The 20,623-nt window shown below is 32.6% G+C and overlaps 1 protein-coding gene across 4 annotated transcripts in view; it reads left to right on the top strand.

Moving 5' to 3' along the window:
* NECTIN3 (nectin cell adhesion molecule 3) overlaps positions 1-20,623 on the top strand; it is a 135,371-nt gene that overhangs the window by 47,228 nt on the left and 67,520 nt on the right. For 3 of the 4 annotated variants that reach the window (XM_034658089.1, XM_011222503.3, XM_034658092.1), the window contains exons 4-5: positions 1,665-1,782; positions 5,591-5,742. In XM_034658089.1, the coding sequence (XP_034513980.1) occupies positions 1,665-1,782; positions 5,591-5,742 (270 nt within the window). Of the gene's footprint in view, positions 1-1,664; positions 1,783-5,590; positions 5,743-11,911; positions 15,866-20,623 lie in introns of those variants that run through there. The other variant, XM_034658077.1, reaches the window with a different exon arrangement.

The raw sequence follows: 20,623 nt of genomic DNA on the forward strand, positions 1-20,623 counted from the left end.
TTCTTGTAAAATTCAGATCCCAATTGTAAGTACTATTAATATTTTCCTTTTATATATTTTGTCCTTCCTTGTATCCAGTAATGACTGAAATTTTCTTCAGTTTGTATTATGTACATTATGCTTTTTTGGTTGTTGTTTGCTTGAATGCCATCTTAAATATAGAAAAATATTTCTTTTAATGTAAGACTTATATAATTATGGCTTAGATTTATTAGCTTGCTCCTAAAATGTTCTTAGAGTACTCAAGATTTTTTCTGTCTTTTTAATTGGGACCTATAAAACATGTGAACAAAGTTTAAGGAGATAAAATCTTATATCCAAAGTTCAGATCTCAAAATTTGGAGGTATTCTTTGGGGATACCTTACCTTAGTACCTATTCCCTCCTCCTATTAAAAGAAATTAAACTCACAGATATCTCTGCTGTTCCTTCAGCAACATTTTTTAGCACCAATTGTAAGTTACAATAATGTTTGTTAATTCTTGGTATTTATGAGGCAGACATTTCTTACCTTAGTGCAAGTTTAATTTTTTACTACTCTTTTTTGTAAACCTTGCTTGATACTAGATAATCTTCCCTGACAGAATTAAACTGACCAGGTTTCTCTCTAACTTCCCATCTGGTCACATAGGATTTATCTGGTTTACTGTGTAACTCACAGGAGGGTCCCTGTATCATGCATAAGTGACGTTTCCTTAGGGAAGCTTTCATGACCTTCCTCAACCTCATCCCCAGTCTAAATTAGGCCCTTCTTACCTTCTCTATATCATCCTATTCTTTTCCTTCTTGGCTCTCAAAACAGGTTTTAGTTTAATAATTTTAAAATATTCTCTTCCTTATTAAAAGCTCTTAGAAAATAAATTTTATAAATACAGAGTCTGTATGTATACCAAATGCCTGCAACAGTGCCTGCCACTTATGAGGAGTTAAACAATAGGATGGTTGAATGAATGATTTGAATTGGATTGTATGGTTTAAATGCATAAATTTATATTGCTGGTAGATATGGATACTTGCTCATTTAACTAACTATATAACACATATACCAAAGACATTTGGGTGCATTGAATGGATAAAATATAATGTTTTACAGCAGTTGAGGCTACAGATAACTTACTTTAGTTGTAGTTATAGCCTTAGAAAGTTTGTGTCACATCTCTACCTACCCGTAGAATATTAATTAATTGTAATACAGGGAATCTAATCTCTGTAATTGACTTTGTATCTCTCAGGAGATATTTTCTTTCAGATTGAACATTTCTTTAAAGACAATTTTATATGGTGACTTGGCATCTCATCAAATTAAGTAGTAATATATATACTTTGTTCATAAATCTGTGCTTCTCATAATAGGACTCCTATATTTTGTTCTTGGTGATTATATGTTTGTGAATATCCTTATATTCAGTGTCCATAATAACTAGAACTGTACATGCTATAGTTGCCTAGTGTTTGGGTACTCGTTGTCCATTCATGCACTCATTCTTTCAGTCAACTAATATTTATTAACTACTGTCTTCCACACTGGTTATGTATGTATATTGACAGAAGGAAAAACGATTTCTGTTCTTCTAAAGTTTAGTCATTATAGTAATGCTTTGTCATTATATATTGCATTTATCATTAACAAAAGATAATTTGTACGGTTATGCATTTATTTTATAGATGCTCCAGAAGTTTCAGTAACAGGCTATGATGGGAATTGGTTTGTAGGAAGAAAAGGTGTTAATCTCAAGTGTAATGCTGATGCAAATCCACCACCCTTCAAATCAGTGTGGAGCAGGTAATAATGTCAGATACTTCTAATGGGAAATTATTTAAAAGTGAAAAGTATTCTTAAATGCATATTTAAAGTTTGTTTTTTTTTTTTTTTTTTTTAATCAGTGTAGTACATGATGGTAGTAATGGCTAAAAATTAAATGAAGGGTTTCTGAGTGGTCTCCTGTCCCACCCCTCCCCTACCTTCCTACCCATGCAGTTCTGGTACTCAAAGGCTACTTTTTAGCCATTTAGCAATTCCTTCTGGTAGTTACCATCTTTGGTCTTAAATTGCTACTTCTTAATACTATCTATTGACCTCTTATAGTGACTGATGAAAATTTAATTTTATATCTACCCCTTCGCACACAAAGGTACCCGTATACATATTCCTCCCTTCACAAGTCCCAATGAAATTAAGCCACTTATAGTTAAACTCTGTAATCATTGTTTGCCTCCCCATGACAGGTAAATATTATTTACTCACAGTAGTATACTGGAATTCTGGGTTGGTTTTTTTTTGTTTGTTTGTTTTTTGTCTAAGATCTTTGTTTTCCCTGAGGCTAATAATTCTTAGCCTCAAAGAATATCCTTTATTCTCTTTATCTGTGAGATTTCAAACTGTTATACTAAGGTTTTCATTTGTATTTCTCAGTATTTGGGGCCTCCCTTTACTCTTGAGACTTGTATCTATCAACTGTGTATAATTCTGTCATTTTTTAAAAATCATTTCCCTTTTTTTAATTTGCTGTTACTGGACCTCCTATTTATTATATACTAAACGTCCTTTCTTATTTTTCAAACAGTTTTTGTTTTGTTTTGTTTTTCCTAGGAAATTTCCTTGGTTTTCTTTTTCCCCATTGATTTAATTGACTTAAAACATTTTGGGGGCATATTTTTAATTTCTTTTTTTTTTTTTAAGAATTTATTTGAGGGGGGAGGGCAGGGGGAGAGGCCTAGGGAGAGAGGAGAGAAAATCATTAAGCAGACTCCCACAGAGCCTGATCCCAGGACACGGAGATCATGGTCTGAGCTGAAATCAAGAGTTGACAACTTAACTGATTGAGCCACCCACGGGCCCCCATACTTTTAATTTCTAAGAGCATTTTCTTATTTCTCTTTCATTTCATAGCATTTTTTTCTTATTTTATGGATGTGATGTCTTGTTTCTTCCTAGGACACAATACTAAAGTTATTTCCCTTCAGTGAGTTTTTACTGCTTCTTACTTTATTGTCTCTTCTTTTCTTCCTTTGTTTTTTGTTTGGTTTTTCATTTTGTAGATATTCTTTCATTTTCTCAGTTGTCCAGTCATTTCACAGTGATGCATTAAAATATTAAAATGTATTAAAATTCTGAGTGGAAACTCTGTCTTTGGGTGGGGATTACTCATTAGTAGATACCATTTAGAGTGATCAGGTAGAGTGTTATTTCCTTGGGGAAGCTTCAGATGTCACTCAGGAAGACTGGAAGTCTTTTTTGGTGGCCATTCAGTTTATTTATTGAATTAAGCTTCATTCTTGTTTTTAAAACATAAATGCCCACCTTCTGCACAGAGTTGAGGGGAGTCTTTTTTTTCAACTTTCAGCTAATGTCCGTAATTGTAGCCCTCTGCTTCACTCTGGCCTTCTGTAGTAGTGCAGTGAGTCAGACTCCAAATTTGGGTTCCTTGGACCACATTGGCTGCGTTCCCATTCATATGCCTCGTGGAAGCACTTCTTCAGCCCAGAGTGGAGCTTTTCATCCTTAGTACTGTTGACATGTTGAGCTGGATACATCTTTGTTGTGGGAGGCGATCCTGTGAATTGCAGGGTGTTTAGCAGCATCCCTGGCCTCATACCCCATTGTGAAAACCAAAATGTCTCCAGACTGGCCAGTTGTCCCCTGGAGACACAATCACTCTGATTGAGAAACAGTGGCTCAAAGCATATATTGTTTCCTCCACCTGTTTTCTGTCTTCTAAAAGTTTGTTGAAACATCTTGTCTCATGAATTCTGCTTCCTTGTGGGTTTTTAATAGCCTTAATTCCTTTACTCTTGTTTTAGGTGGGATTTTGTGGGAGTAAGGAAACCGTATATTTGGTCAATCTGTTGTCTTTAAGCAAAGATAACAGTTTTTAAAGTAGAGAAGGTTGGTTTTTTTTTTTCATTTATATTTTCTTAGAAGTGGGAAGCAGTCATTGGTTAAGATGTGTGGTAGGCTATTTCTAAAAGTCATACAATTCCAAGTTCCCTTCCTAGTATCTGTACTTGGAGATGTCTTTTGGGTAAGACATCTAACATCTCTAATCCTTTGTTTCCTCACTGATAATAGTACATTATAGAGTTGTGAGGGTAGAGACAATGAATATAAACCAGGTAACATAGGTAAAATGGAGTATAGAATGTGCTTAGCATATCATTTGCTGTGAGTTTAATGTGATATTTAGGTTTTTCTGACTGTGGGTTATTTGAATAAGCAACTTTAAAGGATTATAAGCCATTTTTATATTTCTCATAATTAAAGGGATTAGAATTTGGGCCTCAAAGTGCAGAGAGATAATTGGCATTTATATACTCCATATTCATTCTCATCCTCCTAGAAGTTCACCTCTTGAAAGTTGGTGCTTGTACAAATGTTCTTTTCAAAGTTTTTGTGGAAGAAGGTTAGGTGTTTTTGTTTTTTTAAACCATATAAGAATATTACCTATTTTCTTCAATGCTAAATTAAAGTTCCTGCACTGTAAAAGATTTTATTGACTATTTTTCCACCTATTACCATTGGATTTGCAGAACAAAATCATTCCTCCTATTGTCCAGTGTTGGTTTTGTTTCTTTCTACCTTTTTGTTATTTTTTGTTCTTATTCTCTTCGTAATTAGTTGTCAGTCTTCTGTGTACTTAGGTCATTGAAAGGAAAAACAATATCTTATTTACTTCTGTATCTCAACAACACCAGCAGAGCAGAGTATGGTTAATATTAAGCTCCTGGCAAATAATGGATGGCTGAGTGAATGAATAAATAAATCTTTTGAAATCTGCCTAGCTCAGACCGTAAAAGTTGAGCACCTGGTTTACTTGACTTTTTGTTCTCCTAAAAAATAATTCACGGGCTTTAAAAATAATTTCAAAATAAATACCTCTTGGTGTGTTTTTTGGTACTCTAAGGTTGGCAGTATGATGTATAACAGTATACTTAGTTCCATTGCAGTGAATGGCTTTGGAGTTGTCATAGTGGGATTTTATTCCTATTGAGGTTTATAGTAATGTATACACTAGATAAGACCTCTTAGCCAAATTAGTATAGACACCATTTTTAAGAAGTTATTGATGCGGAATGGTACCTTGGTTTTTACTGTCACAGACTGATGCTCTTTAAGTATGTTACAAAAGGTGCTAAAACATTATCATGCACTTAAATGGCTTTTATCTTAAAGTTCTTAAGAAATTTATAAATATATCATGAATAGATCTATTCACTGAGAATTATTTTTAATTCTTTTGATACTGTAGGTCTTCAAATAATATATTTTTCTAATGTTCCAGTTTTCTGAATATAATTCTTTAAAATCATCTAATTTTTTTTCTTTCCTTCCCTTCCATTCTAATATGTTGGCCTACTTGTACTTATGTCAATTGCTATTTTGAAAGAAAGGGTATTCTTAATGGATTTTATCAATTAGTTCATTTTTATTGAAATAGAATTCATATCTTATATATTTCCATTTCATAGTGAATTTTACCTAAAGAATGCCAGTTCTTTCACTAACATCTCAAAAGTGTAATATCTTATTTAAATAGCTGTCAGTGAATAAAGTCTGAAGATACTTAAAATAATTTCATGCTTTTTAAAAATAGGTTGGATGGACAGTGGCCTGATGGTTTATTGGCTTCAGACAATACTCTTCATTTTGTCCATCCATTGACTTTCAATTATTCTGGTGTTTATGTCTGTAAAGTAACCAATTCCCTTGGTCAAAGAAGTGATCAAAAGGTCATCTACATTTCAGGTAAGTTACTATCTACTTGCAAAATGAGTTACTTAAATTATTCCTGTAACGACAGTTTTAATAACACTATGTTCCAGTTGATAATTTGTATTTACTAATATGCAGATTTCTCAGTGTGAGGTTTTCCAAATAATCAAAAAGAAATATAATAGAGTAGCCCTACCTGAACCACATGTGTAAAGTGGCTTTACTTAAAGAAATGTCAGAATGTCTATGCAGCAAGCTTATGTACATTTGGTTCGTTTGTTTTTTTGGTGACTACTCAGGATACAGGTGTCTCATAAATAAAATGGGATATTGACTTTGATGACCTGGCTTATTAAATAACGTAGTCAGTCACTCAATATGGAACTATATCATATTGAGTTACTGAGAGTGAAGTAGGAATGCTAGTGAAAACTTTCTAATGAAATAAAATTTAAGATTTTTCTTATTGTCAGTCCTTAAGTCACTAAGAACTTAGGTTTTTCACATTCCATTTGTTTTGCTATGAATGTTTTTGTTAATTTGAGTATATAAATTCCAGTACTCACAAAACACAGAGCTAAAAATACATTTTTCATGGGTGTGGCTATAAATAAATTATCAATGTAATGCTCATTTATAAAAATTATATAAAATGTTTTGAGCATCTACTTACTGCAAGAAGATAGCAATCTTCATGTCTAAACAATGGAAAATTAAAGGAAAAAGGAAGAGAACCTTGAGGAAAGCAGGTTTGTATGGTAATTATGTAATTATGTAAAACCGAATAGTTAGATTTTTAGAGAAATTTTAAGCTGGCTTTAATGTTACGTCCTTTGTCTTTGTATGATCACTCAATCTAAGAACAGTCCCCCATACTATTTTCTCATGGCATTTCCCACAATTTGTAGTTGTATACTTACCTTGTGTACTTATTACCTGTCCGTCCTCATATTTAAGCAGTTTGTGTTTGCTTCATTTACCATTGAATACGCATCACTTAGTGCCTGGCACATGATAGGGATGATACAAATATATTTTTGCATGAATCTCACAAGAAGCTTAGAGCTGTGTACATCCCTAGCTGGCCCTTTCTGCCAGTAGCAGTGCTTTGGTGAAATCAGAATGAGATTAAATATTAGTTTATTACTCTCCCTTTCTTCCCTTAAAGGTCTTTCTGTCTGTCTGTCTCTTCCTTCCTTCCTTCTTTCTTTCCCTTTTCTCTCTTCTCTTCTCTTCTCTTCTCTTCTCTTCTCTTCTCTTCTCTTCTCTGCTCTGCTCTGCTCTGCTCTGCTCTGCTCTGCTCTGCTCTTCTCTGTCTTGGATCTTAAAGCTGCAGGGAATGCATATTTAGAATGTAGTTATCTAAGGACTGTTCATTTTTTGTTTCTGTTGTACAGAATTTGGTGTGGGATATTACTTGTAAATCGCAGGCTCAATGTGTTATTATGTAATCATTTAAATATCGAGACTCAATTTGGGCATTCTTGTATATACTGATTCTGTTGATGATATCCTAACTTTATTACATCTTTTGGCATTCTGAATCCATTTCCCAGTTCTTTGAACTTATGTGTCCAACTTCTATTAAAATCACTAACTCTGTGTAGAGGTATAATAAGCATTTATGGGTTCACATTCAAAATTTAGGTCCTGATTTTTCTTCTGCCCCCTGCCACCATACCTCTTCTTCTAACAGTTTCCCTCCTTTCTGTCATTGGTAACTATCATTCTTCTATTTGCTCAGGGTTTAATCCTTGATGCTTATTCTTGATTTCAGTTGTTGTCTCATACCCCATCCAGTCCATCAACAAATCCGTGGCAGCTCTTCCATTAAGAACCTTACTATTTTCCACCTCTGCTGTGAGTATTCTGACCCAAGCCATCAGCAACCCTTACTTCATTATTAAAACAGCCGTTTAATCTTCCTACTTTTAATCTATCCTCAGAAGAGCAGCCAGAATGATCCTTGTGAAGGGCATGTCAGATCATGTCACTTCTTCCCTGTAAACTTTTCACGCACTTCTCATTTGACCCACAATGAAAACCAAATCTTGCTATGTCTTATAAGGGTCTATATGTGCTCTAGTCCTAGATGACCTCCTCTCTCACTATACCCCTTGTTCACTTGGCCTTGTTGCCCGCTTCCTTGCTGTTCTTTGAACACAGCAAGAACGTTGCTACCTCAGAGTCCTTGACTTGTTTCTCCAGCTGGAAAGCTCTTCAGAGATCCTTATAGCTCTTTCCCTCATTTTCTTTAGGTCTTTGCTCAAGTTTCACCTTCATGACTATAATTAAAATTTAAAATTGAAACTTCTCTTTTCTCACCCCTTTTATTCCTTTCTCTGTCTCCTTCTCTGCCTTATTTTTCTCTACAGTATTTATTGCCACATAACATCTACATATTTTATTTATATGCTTTTCTGTTTCTACTGGAACATAAGGCTTTTCATCTGCTTTAATCACGTTTGGCATGTGATAGGTGTTCAGTAAACTTTTCTTGCATGAATGAAAAAATTTGAGAAGAAAACAATCAGAAAAGAATTAAAAATCCAGAATGTGCTTTTATATAGTTTTATTTTCTTTGACAAGGGAATAACATAACACTGGTGATAAACTTCACACATCTGTTGATCAACCTCCACTAAGTCCTAAAAGAGAGGAAATAAAATTTTGAGTAAATACGAAAAATCAGTTAAGTACTTCAGAAAGATAGAATTTTATGAGATGATTTTCTTTAATCATTAGAATTAAACTTTACCTTTCTATCCAGTGTCTTTAATATTAAATACAGTACACTACGTTGACTTTAGTTATCGCCACTGAGAGCTTCTTGGAGGACATTAAATGTCCTAGATATAATACTGTCTTTCCAAAGTGACAAGTAAATCCTAATAGGCTTTTATCAGAATAAAAGGCCATAATTCACGCAGAGTAAACAATCAAGCTGTTGATCTTTTTTATTGTAAATTATATGTACCCTTTTTCCTCTAGAAAATTTTTTTTACGTCTATTAAAATTGATATGTAAAAATTTAGGAGATGATACTTTAAAATATTCCTAAAACAAATGCATCTTGTGACTGGAGACTAAAAGATCTACTCAGAACAGAGTAGAGTTAGCAACTCTGTTTGAGGGAAATTACAATTTTATTCTACATTTTTTTCCACATCGGTAAGTGTAAGATTTTGGACAAAAGGTGATTGATCCAAGATTGCAATATGCAACTTCAGTTATTCCTCATGGAGGTACAGTGAATCTTTGTCCAAATGACTGCAGCAAATTGTGTTTTTCTAGTTGATCTTGATGTGTTTTTCCCTGATATTTTGTACTTTTCTTTGAGAGTAGAGGAACAAATTTTTATATATCATGTAAGTTCTCAACCATGCCTAAAACTCAAAGTATATTCCTATGCAAATCTTGAATTTTGAATCCTATTGATTTTAGGAATTAGGTATAATATCTGGCATAGGAATCCACACATAATTAGCAGTCTTTAAAATTCATAGATTTTGGTTATGTAAACAATGCATATAAATTGTAGAAGAAAAAGAAATCAATTAATTCATTTAATTTTTTTAATATATTAGGCTAAAATACATTTTATAGCTACAGAAGCCTTACTGGACTATTTGTTTCCTGTTTGTCAGAACTCATTAATTTGAAAAAAAAAAAATTCTTCATTTGATTGTAGAGAACTCACAGTCTCTACTAGTTCATTACATTTGTTATATACTCTTGTCACACATTCTACAAATAATATAAAAAAAATGAAGTAAGGAAAGCTGTGGGGAAGAATTTTAAATTACGATAAATAAGTAGCTATTAGTGATTACGAAATAGTCCATTTGGCTCCTTATGCAAATTCTAACTCTCAGTGTAATTATCTTGGAGCAGGGCAAGAATTCAAAAACATGAATAAATGTCTTGTGTGCATTGTCATATATATGTCCATTGTTGAAAATACAAGATAATTAACAATAGTCCCTCTTTCATGGAATCATATTAATAGCGAGGGCATGCTGTCTTTATTTGGTGGAGGAGGGGATGGCAGGTTAAAGAATTTCTAGAACCACTGACAAAATTAAAAAAGATTTTAAGATAGGGTTTGTTTTGTTCGTTTGGTTTTTTGTTTTGTTTTTTTGGTTACTCTCTTTTTTTTAGTTAGATTTTCTGAAAGCTGTATTTTGTTAAATCTCAGCTAATTAGTGGCCATCCGTGTTTACATAAAGAACATTGCAAGTAGAAATAAAAAATACCAGTGTGGTTTTTTTTTTTTAAGGGATACTTGGTAAAAATAATGAGTTATATATCTTATACTTGGTGAGAGTTCAGGCGCATACACTGTTCTGAGAAAAATAACATTTCATTAAGAGCTATCAAAAAGTTTTAAAACCTTACATGCGCAAAAATGTGTGAATTACAAATAATTATTTAGATGATTTGTACTTACGCTTGAACATGCCGATGCCAGTTTATTGTAATGTTTTTTCCTTTGGAAATCATTGTAAAGATGACATTTAATATTTAAAACTTGACTTTTCCATTAGTCCTACCACCTCAGAAAATACATGTAAGTTGTCTTACAGATGATTAATTTTTAATTTATTTCTTTAATATCCTGGTTCTCTGAAGTTGCATTATATGATAGGCTTTACTACTTTTATACTAGAAATGATCCTACAATTCCACAATTATTTTTAAGATTGAATTTGTTCAGCTAGTGAATAATATGTTCTTAAAAATTAAAACTCTTCCTTGATTCGCTTACATATAATATGAAAACTAATACTCACTTCAAAGTACTTGGCAGGATTGCCTGTTATATTGGTTTAAATTCATAGGAAATTAGTTATACTGTACTTGTTAAATTTTATATTGTACTTGCTAAATTTTTACCACATTCTGTACATATGGCATTCCGTGATGAAACCTGTTTAAGTAAGTATTTTTCTTTAGCTTGTAATTTTAGAATAACTTACCCCATGTAGATTTAGTATTTTTCTAACAATCATTTTTTAAAAGCTCTATCAGTACCACTCATTTAAAAATTAATTATAGGAGATTACCATTCGGGTCATTTATTTTTATCAAAGAAGAAATTCAAGATTTTTTAACTCATCCTTTCTTCAAACTCTAGAGTTTTATGTAACATGACCTACAAATATCACTTAATTGATAATTAACCAATCTTTAATTTTTACTATTTATGTTTAGTTGCTTTTTAATATTAATGGCTATTTACTTTATACTCTAATAGCAATACACAGGACCATTTGCATCTAATATTTAAGTATTATTAGAATGTTCTCTCTAAAATATTAGCTACTCTTTGAGACTCCATACTAAAGCAATGTGACACTAAATTTTGCAGATATGGTTGCAATTCTTCAATTTCCTAAATGTTCAGATATCTTAACCCATGGGATATAGACATGGCAATGACATTTTTATAACACTTGGTAACATGGTTTTACTTTGTCTTTCTCTGTCAGTCTCATTTGATAATATAGCCCATTTGGCTAACACAGTTTAAACATATGCTTTTTATTTTTAAATTACTAAATAATGGTGTGTACTACATATGTCTTTTCTAAAAATTGAAGAGTTCTCTTTACTTAAGGAAAATATTTTTGAGAGAATTATTAAACCAACAGCTTATACTATGGCCACTTAACAAGAATCTATAGTTTTTCATTCTTTTAAAGATAAGTTCAGATCTTATAAAAGTAAATGAAATTAGGTAAAGATGGATATTAAGAAAACATACTTTAATTTTTTTCTTTCATTTTATTTCTTTGTTCTTCTGGCTAAGAAAATGTACCTTGGATTACTTAGTCTTTTTGTATAATAATTCTTAAGCCAGCTGTATGTAGGACATACAAGTAAAACATTTTATTAGAAAAGAAAAAAAGTATTCCTTGAAGTACAATACCAGGCTTAAACTTGGAATAGAATAATTTAGGATTTATAGCATAGGTAATTTTTCATTCCTTTTATTTGATTGGTAACTGGCTAAATGTCAGTTGTGTTATTTTTTAAAAATTCATAAGTACAACTACAGTCTGATCTTAAGAATGAAAAACTATTGTTACTATGAATATATATTCATTAACTGTGCTGTCTTTTCAACTTGCTGCCGAATCAGCCTGCATTGACATTCTTTGCCTTTCTGTGTCTTGTCTATCTTTACTGTTTCCATTAGATCCTCCTACTACTACCACCCTTCAGCCTACAATTCAGTGGCATCCCTCAACTGCTGACATCGAGGATCTAGCAACAGAACCAAAAAAATTGCCCTTCCCATTGTCAACTTTGGCAACAATTAAGGATGACACAATTGGCACAATCATTGCTAGTGTAGTGGGTGGGGCTCTCTTCATAGTACTTGTAAGTGTTTTGGCTGGAATATTCTGCTATAGGAGAAGACGGACGTTTCGTGGAGACTACTTTGCCAAGAACTACATTCCACCATCAGACATGCAAAAAGAATCACAAATAGATGTTCTTCAACAAGATGAGCTTGATTCTTACCCAGACAGTGTGAAAAAAGAAAACAAAAATCCAGTGAACAATCTAATACGGAAAGACTATTTAGAAGAGCCTGAAAAAACGCAGTGGAACAATGTAGAAAATCTCAGTAGGTTTGAAAGACCAATGGATTATTATGAAGATCTAAAAATGGGAATGAAGTTCGTCAGCGATGAACATTATGACGACAATGAAGATGACTTAGTTTCACACGTAGATGGTTCGGTAATTTCCAGGAGGGAGTGGTATGTTTAGCAACCACTAAATGTGACTTAACCTATGTAAATGTTTCATTCATACTAGTTGATCATTTTCAGATTGTTCATACTTTTTCTTGAGGAAGAATAAGCTTTTTCAACTTGATTTTCAAGCTTACTTTTTATATTCTAATTTGACAAATGAAAATGTAAAATCTGGGTTCAATGTATCTGAGCTGCTTTACAATTTTTTTTTCAATGCTGTACTACTGTCTCAAGATTTAAATTTTAATGCAGAGTACTTTATTGGTCTGAGGCACACAGGTAAGAAGAAATGTCAACATTAAATGTATGACTTTTTTGGTACAAAAATTAAAAAGAAAAAAAAAAAAAGGAAACTACCTTGGCATTGTGTATTAAATGTTTACCTAAGACTATAATCTCAAGTATAATGTTTGTTAAACATATACCTCTCAAAATTTATCACCACTAAATGATACTACATCAAAATTGACTATAAAACTAATTCAAGAAATGTTTATATATATTTTTAGTATACAAAAAAATATTCAGTCTGATGAAACACCTTTCCTTTTCAAACATTATTTTCTAAGTTTCTATACAAATGGAATCTTTACCTCTGCATTTTAATGAGCCTTGCCATAATTACTGTAGAGTGGCTTTTCAAAGATATTTTGTTGCACTAAAACTGTGGTAGTAAACTCAGTGAACATGATGTGTGGAAGAGCATAATTAGCTGGTCAGTATTTTTTGTCCAAAACACGTACAAGAGTTATAATAAAAACATGCCTTTTAAACATAATTATTAGAATTTTTCTCATCTCTGGAGGACAATTCTTAAATGTTGTATGAACATGGAATTTGGTATGTTAAGTGGCATAGTTTTGTTTGAATGCTTTATGTCCTAAATATAAGAATAATAATGAAAAGATGGTACGCACTTAAATATAGTTCAGAGAGGGCATTTCAGGATATGGAACAACATGGGTAAACTAACATTGGGGTACTGGTTTTCAGAAATGAGACATGTCAGCCAAGAATCTATACAAAGAATTTTTTAGTCCATCTTGTTTTAGTCATCTAATGGTGACGTTGTTCAAACGGGTAAATTAATAGAAAAATTAGAATAAACTTATAAATTTGAGGTTTAATGAGAAAAATCCGATTATAGAACCAGTCACTAACACTTGCTGATGGTTATTGGCAAACCATCACCCTTTTCCTCCTAAATGTATGTATTTGTTTCAAGGTTTTTGTTTTTCCAATTAAAACTGGAAACATCATAAGGTTTTTTGTTTTATTTTTGTTTTTTGCATAATTCATTAAGTATATTCTTTTCAGAAATCATGTATCTTTTGAAAAAGAAATGTTATCTAAATCTTCAAATGTGGATCTTCTTTGTGAGGTAATTAAATTGCTTCTACAGTGGAGTCCTATAAAATTGTAATAATGACAACTATTTTGAAGCCCAAAGAATATGTTTTTTCTGTTGATGATTCATTTGAAAAAGAACTGTGTAGAATTGCCTTAGGTGTTTTGCCAGGGAATTGAAGTGGAAGTTAGTAAGAAAATCGTAAATAAATTATTTTGTTAATAAAAAGGCAAAGTAGGTTTTTTTTTTTTACCCCCAACCACCCAAATCCTGATGATTCTCATCAAATCTAAAGAATGTTTTATAAGGCAAAGTTCTAATACGTTCATAGAATTTTGCAAGTAGTCAAGGCCTTATTCTAAATGATTACAACATAAGTTTCCTTTCTTTGAATTAGCAGTATTTTGTGGATTTTAGGAAACTGTTTTATTTCTCTTCCCAAACATTCACACGCTTTTTCTAAAACTATAATATCAGCTAAGGATACAGGTAAGCTCACTGATACATTGGTAAAAATACCTGGCTTTAATCTGATTAACCACTGATACACAAATATTAAGACTCTTTGGTCCAAGTCGTTGGAAAGAAAACTTTTATTGGTAATACCCTGTGATTGAAGTGGACTTTATGTTTTAATTTAAATACCAGCACTGATGTGGCCACAAGAAAAATGGATCTAAAATTCTTGCCATGGAAGATGTGAATTTGTGGCTTTTTTGTTCACAATTTCATCTTTAGAACAGTGGTTTGAAATGCTATGTGAATCTGAGCAGGATAATCACTATATAAATCTCAACTTGAGTATTATCTGAAGGAAATGAGCAACATGTTTTAAGAACTGCATTTCAAAAATATAAATACTTAGTGATTAAGACCTTCCTTTATATTGTGGCCATTATGTGTTTAGGGTGGGCTTTTTCATTTTTGTTTGTTTGTTTGTTTTGACAGGAGAGGGTGACATGGAAAACTACAACTGAGTGATACATTCTGTATCTTTAAATCATTTGGCAAACTAAAAGATTGCAAAGTTGTCAGAATCTGATACTAGTTAAGACTTTTTGAAGCGTTGCACTGCTGTTTATTAGAACTTTGTTTACTGTACATAGAGACTTATTTGTGAACATGAACAGTCATTTAACATTTTTGTTAAATTAATTTTCTAATATCAGTGATGTACACAGCTAATCGATAGGTACATATGAAAATCCTTCTCTTTTTCTGGAAAAGATGGAAGAATGTTTTATTTTATTTTGACCATGTTTATTTTTGTTTCTTTATTCTTTGAACTGGCTTTTCATTTTTGTATTCACTTTAGGGTTTTCCTTCACACTGGTTAAAATATTTCAGTAATGCAGGGATGATGAAAGCAACTTTTATTTTTTCCTGCCATTTTTATTAAAATACATTAAAACTTTAATAGGCTAGGGGTTAACTTCAAAAGTTAACATTTGAGGAATACATTATAGTTGAAATATTTAGTATTTTACCATGTGCCTAAAAGTTTTCTATTTGAGAAGTCTAACATTTAAAGAAACCATTAAGGTTTTTCAGTAGTAAGTATTGCTTCTGATAGCCATATATAGGAACGTTTTCTAAAGATAACCCTAGCTAAATGTGTAGCAGAAGGGCTTATAGGAAGTATAATGTATAAGTGCTAAAAATTGAGATAAATATAACAATTTTATATGTGAAAACATCTGATTTGAGTTTGATTTTGTTTTTGGTAAATACTAAAGGTATATGAACAAGTTACAAATGTGTGGAAGTAATCAGTGTAAAATATAAGAAAGGAAGAAATGGTACGCATATTGAATTTTTAATTCTAATAGAGGAATGATATACAGATTTAATTGTTCTTTCTGTTTACTTGTTAATTGGAAATGTATCATCCATAAGAAGCTCCTTTCTCTAATTTTTGGTGTATTGGGTTTGGATTTAACTTTAATTTGTACCAGTGGTATTTTTTACCAAGTTATTTATCAGGTGGTAGACCTAATAGCCATGCAACAAATCTTTAAATAAAAGTTTTTAAAAAATTCTTTAGAGGCATATTTCTATAACAAGCCTATGTCTCTGTATTACCTTCTTTGTCCTCTTTATGTTATTTGATCAGTGGTGTGTGTGTGTGTGTGTGTGTGTGTTGTGTTGTGTGTATAACATAGTTTCTTATATTTTAATTAAGTTTTGTGGGAATTTGAAATGTTTTATTTCTTTTCCCAAATAAGACTATATCAGGTTAAGGATACAGTTAAAGTTTGAGAGAGCATCTTAGTTTGTAGGTTAGCCATTGTAGAATTTGCTTTTGATTGACCATTGAATTCCTATTTCCTGTTTACACATTATGAATAACATTCTCCACAGTCATGAATTATGTGTTTCTCTAGTCTTAGCAGTTAAAACAAATTTTGAATATGTTCTTGCTGTTGTGAGTTTGATGTAAGTTAAATTATATATATTGGCTTTCATTTGGATGAACATATTTCACAAGATATTTTGTAAGTTGGCATTTAGTGTTTTTCACTTATTAGCATTATAATGGCTTTCATTATAAATGCATTTGTTTCTAATTGTAATCACCTCCTCGGTTTTCTGTCTCTGGTGTTTAAAATTATACTTGTTTTCCTAAACTTTAAATTATCTTCAAGCAGCAGGTTTTTTGTTTGCTTTTGTTTTTAAATAACATACAGTTTGACAGGATTAAGCTTGGCTTCCCTCTTGTTATAACCAGTGAAAGCTCATGCATGAAAGAATGTCTGGAATAGTGTACACGGCATATCACCTTTTCTGTGTTCTAAAAAATGCTTTCTGTTTAATATTTGTTTTCTTCTATCCCAGTAAGCTGCAAGTTTTTTTGTTTTTGTTTTGTTTTCTTTGGTACCTAACTACTTTGAGTTGAGTAGTGATAGGTTTGCTTACAAAAGCTTTTGCTGTATATATCCTTAATGATCATTTTCTTGAACCTTGATGATAGTTATTTTATCATGTTCATTTCAATTTATGAGGATAAAACTTGTTCAGTTTTGGGTTGTCCTAGTTTGCTTACCTTTCTGCTGCTGTTTTGGGTGGTGCTGTGGGTGAAGCAGAGTGAACGTGAGTTTAGTAGGATAACTTTAAAATATAATCTTAAAAACTTAAGAGAATAATTCAAGGTCCCATTTCCTTACATGTATAATATTTCTATAGAGATACGATATCTGATTTCACAGTTTCATTTATGAGAAATATCTCAGGAAACATCTAGTCTTGAAGGGACAGTATGATCTAAAAGCCAGAGGTAACTAGATCTAGAAGACTGGCTTTCCTTTTTAAAAAACATTGTATTACGGGAAATTATACAAAAGTAGGATAGAATAATGAAATGAACCTTCATGTACCTGCTTCAATTATTACCAGTTCATGGTCAATCTTGTTCCATTTAAACTCGTACCCACATAATCCCTCCTGCCATTAGTACAACTGTTAATATATCAGCATGTAGTTCTAAAAGAGAAGGAACATTTAGGAAAAGTAACCACAGATTTATTATCACACAAAAAATTAATTTGCAGTTTTATTTAATGCCTAAATGTGACCCATATATTGTGATATTTTTCAATCTATATGTTCTCCATGAGGCACTCGCTACTCCCTTGATTTTTGCCTTGTAATTTATTTGTTGAGGAAATGGCTTCATGTGTGTCCTCCAGTTTCCTGGTTTGGATTGTGCCAGTTGTACCTCTATTTTCTGTAAATTGTCAGGTCTAGAAACTTCATGAGGTTCCGGTTTAATTTTGGGGGTGGGGGCAAAATTACTTAAGTGGTGGTATCTTCTATTGGAAGGCACATCATACCTGCTTTTCTTTTGATATTAGCAGTCATTAGATGTTCAAAGCCTAGATCTAACAGGGAACCTACTTAATGTCTAGATTTATTAACTCTGGTTTTTTTTTTTTACCATACCATGTGCTTTGATGTCTGAATAATTATGTCCGTGCTGCTTTTACCTGAACTTTCCTTTCCATCCTTTTCCATATTTAAGGTCCAGCTCAAACCATGTGATTGTTCATTTGTTTTTTTAAATCTTGGTTTTATACTTTTGATTCAGTGGTTCAAAGGTTTGATTCCATGTTCAGTATATTTTGATATTTGGTTTTTATTTTGATACTTGGTAGCTAAAATGCTACCTCTCAAAAACACGTAGATTTAAGTGGAAGAACAACATTGTTGGGGACCTTAACAGTTTTCATCCCAGCTACTGTTTTTAGAGCTAGTCTCCTGTTCAAAATGTTTGGTTTTTCAATGTTAATCGAATAACCTCAACCCTCATATTACCTACTGCTTTGCACAGTATGGGTTTAGTGTGAAGTTTATTGTTAGTAAGAGTGAATGTAAATCTTTATCTTATTTGGTCTCATGTGTTTCAGTTGTTTTGGTTGACTCGTCACATCTGAATATATGGCTATTGTTTTACTTCATGATGTAACTGATCACGTTTGTGTGTTAAGAGTAAGATGTTTGCATTTCTGTTTTGGGGGGTTTTGCCATTATGTGTGTCTTCGTTATTGGTGTTCTCTTCATTCTGCCAGTTTTTTGCAGGTATGACGTCTACTGGGAATAAATGCTTACCAATACGTAACATGGATTAACACTGATATCCTCATTTGGTCTATGTGTCAGGTGTTTACCTGTCACCCAGGGCACCCATGTCGTACCTCCTTTACATTTTTGACCTCTAGTTAAATCTAGGGTGGTTACTAGCTCTCCTATATCACAGTGGGTTACAATATGCTGACTGTGCTGAGAGGGAACAACCAAGTGTCTATTTGATTTCGTCCTGGAACTGTCCCACCCCACACTTCCCATAGGATTTTGTGGGTAACTTGTGTAGCAAGTGAACCCCTGAGATTCGGATTAAGTGGGGCTACCAGTGCCAGTCCACATATTATATACTAGAATACAACATTTGTTTTGTGATTATCACTTTCCTAAAAAAAAAAAAAAAGTATAGGATAAATAATGATAGTCCCTATGTTAGAAAATATATATGTATGGATTCTGTGACCCCACTTTGGGGATTTTGCTCTCTACTGTGAAGATAAGGACTGTGTAAAATTTATCCTTGCATTCTTGGCACTTACCATGTGCCTGACACATATTAGGTTACTATTGAGAATTTGTAGGGAATGAGATGTCGACAACACTGTTCTGACCCAAAGAGAGGACTTCTATTAAAAAGTAGTGAGATAGGGGCGCCTGGGTGGCTCAGCCTTTAAGCGTCTGCCTTGATCCCAGAGTCCTGGGATTGAGCCCGCATTGGGCTCCACTGGGCTCCGTGCTCAGTGGGAAGCCTGCTTCTCCCTCTCACACTCCCCTTGCTTGTGTTCCCTCTCTCGCTCGCTCTCTCTGACAAATAAATAAAATCTTTAAAAATAAAAAAAAAGTAATGAGATCAATATTTGGATGGATATAAAGAACTAGATGTATTGAAAAGGTAAGCATCAAAGGGGACTATTGAAAAATGAGATATATTTATGGGGAAAATTGGTAATACAGTGGTAGGTATTATGGGAGCAAATAGAAATTAAGATAAGTTTGTAGATAATTCACATTAATGTGTGAATTGTGTGATGACATCACTGAAGTTTTGGTGAAGGGAATGAGAAAATGAAACAATGTTTCAGTTAATTGTTAGGACCTAGTGTTTGAATGTAAATGGGAAAAGGACCTGTATATTTCTATACTTACATTTTTAAGTGGTTTTAGTAAATTGCTATATTTTACTGTATAGTATTTTTTTCAAATCTCGTCAGATGTGAATTAGGTGAGCACATGTTTGAATAGCTTTCACATTTTTTTTATTCATATGTATCAGTAATAAAGACAGTTTAGTAGTTATAGGTATATTTTTTCAAAAAGTAATGAAATTTCTTATGTCTGTATTGTTTCTTTTGGTATGATGTGTTAACAGATTTTTGAACGTTTTCCCCAAAAGGCATATGCATGATATCTCTCATGGGCAGTAAGTTTTTGTTGTATTGGGAAATGCTATTTTTTTGTTTTTGTAGATGAGTTTCCAATATATGTGGGTTAATACAGCTGCCATGATAATAGGAAGCTATTCTTTTGAGATACACTTGCACCAGTCCTTTAATGCCAAATATTTTAACACTTTTGTTTTCTGCTGTTGTAAGCGTATCGTTAAGATTTAGTAGGCCATTTCCTTGGGTGATAGTAATGTTGCTTCATGTCAGTCACTCAGTAGATTAGCTGAATGTTTAAGAATGCCAAATTTTTATACATTTGCTTGCTTTTTTTCTATTTTGTTGTAATATAGAGTCTATGTAGATTATGTGGGCAGATGTGGAGGAGACAGTGTTGGAACTAAATTCTCAATTTTCATTAAAATTCTTTGACTTGAATGCAAGAAATTTCAGCCCTTCTTTTGTATTTCATACTAGTGCTCACCTGTTAATACCCTTAAATATATTCTTACTTAGTTTTTTGTCAGTTGGTAGAAAAATCAGAAACAGGAATACGAAATAGATCCCATATAAGTATTCAACGTAGTCAGTTTACCTATATAGAATATGCAGTTGGTAAATGGATTCATACCTAGCTTTTCTTTCAGTTGCTCTTTTAAGCACTGTTAGACTGTTCTAAGAAGAGGTGTACAAAAAATAAAGGATAAATATGAATAAAGAATGAATGGAACCCAGTGAAATAAATATGCGCAATTAAGATAGAAGGAAGAGTTATGGGGGTGCCTGGGTGGCTCAGTCGTTAAGCATCTGCCTTTGGCTCAGGGTGTGATCCTGGC

Source organism: Ailuropoda melanoleuca, chromosome 1 (assembly GCF_002007445.2).
Source record: "Ailuropoda melanoleuca isolate Jingjing chromosome 1, ASM200744v2, whole genome shotgun sequence".
Taxonomy (NCBI): domain Eukaryota; kingdom Metazoa; phylum Chordata; class Mammalia; order Carnivora; family Ursidae; genus Ailuropoda; species Ailuropoda melanoleuca.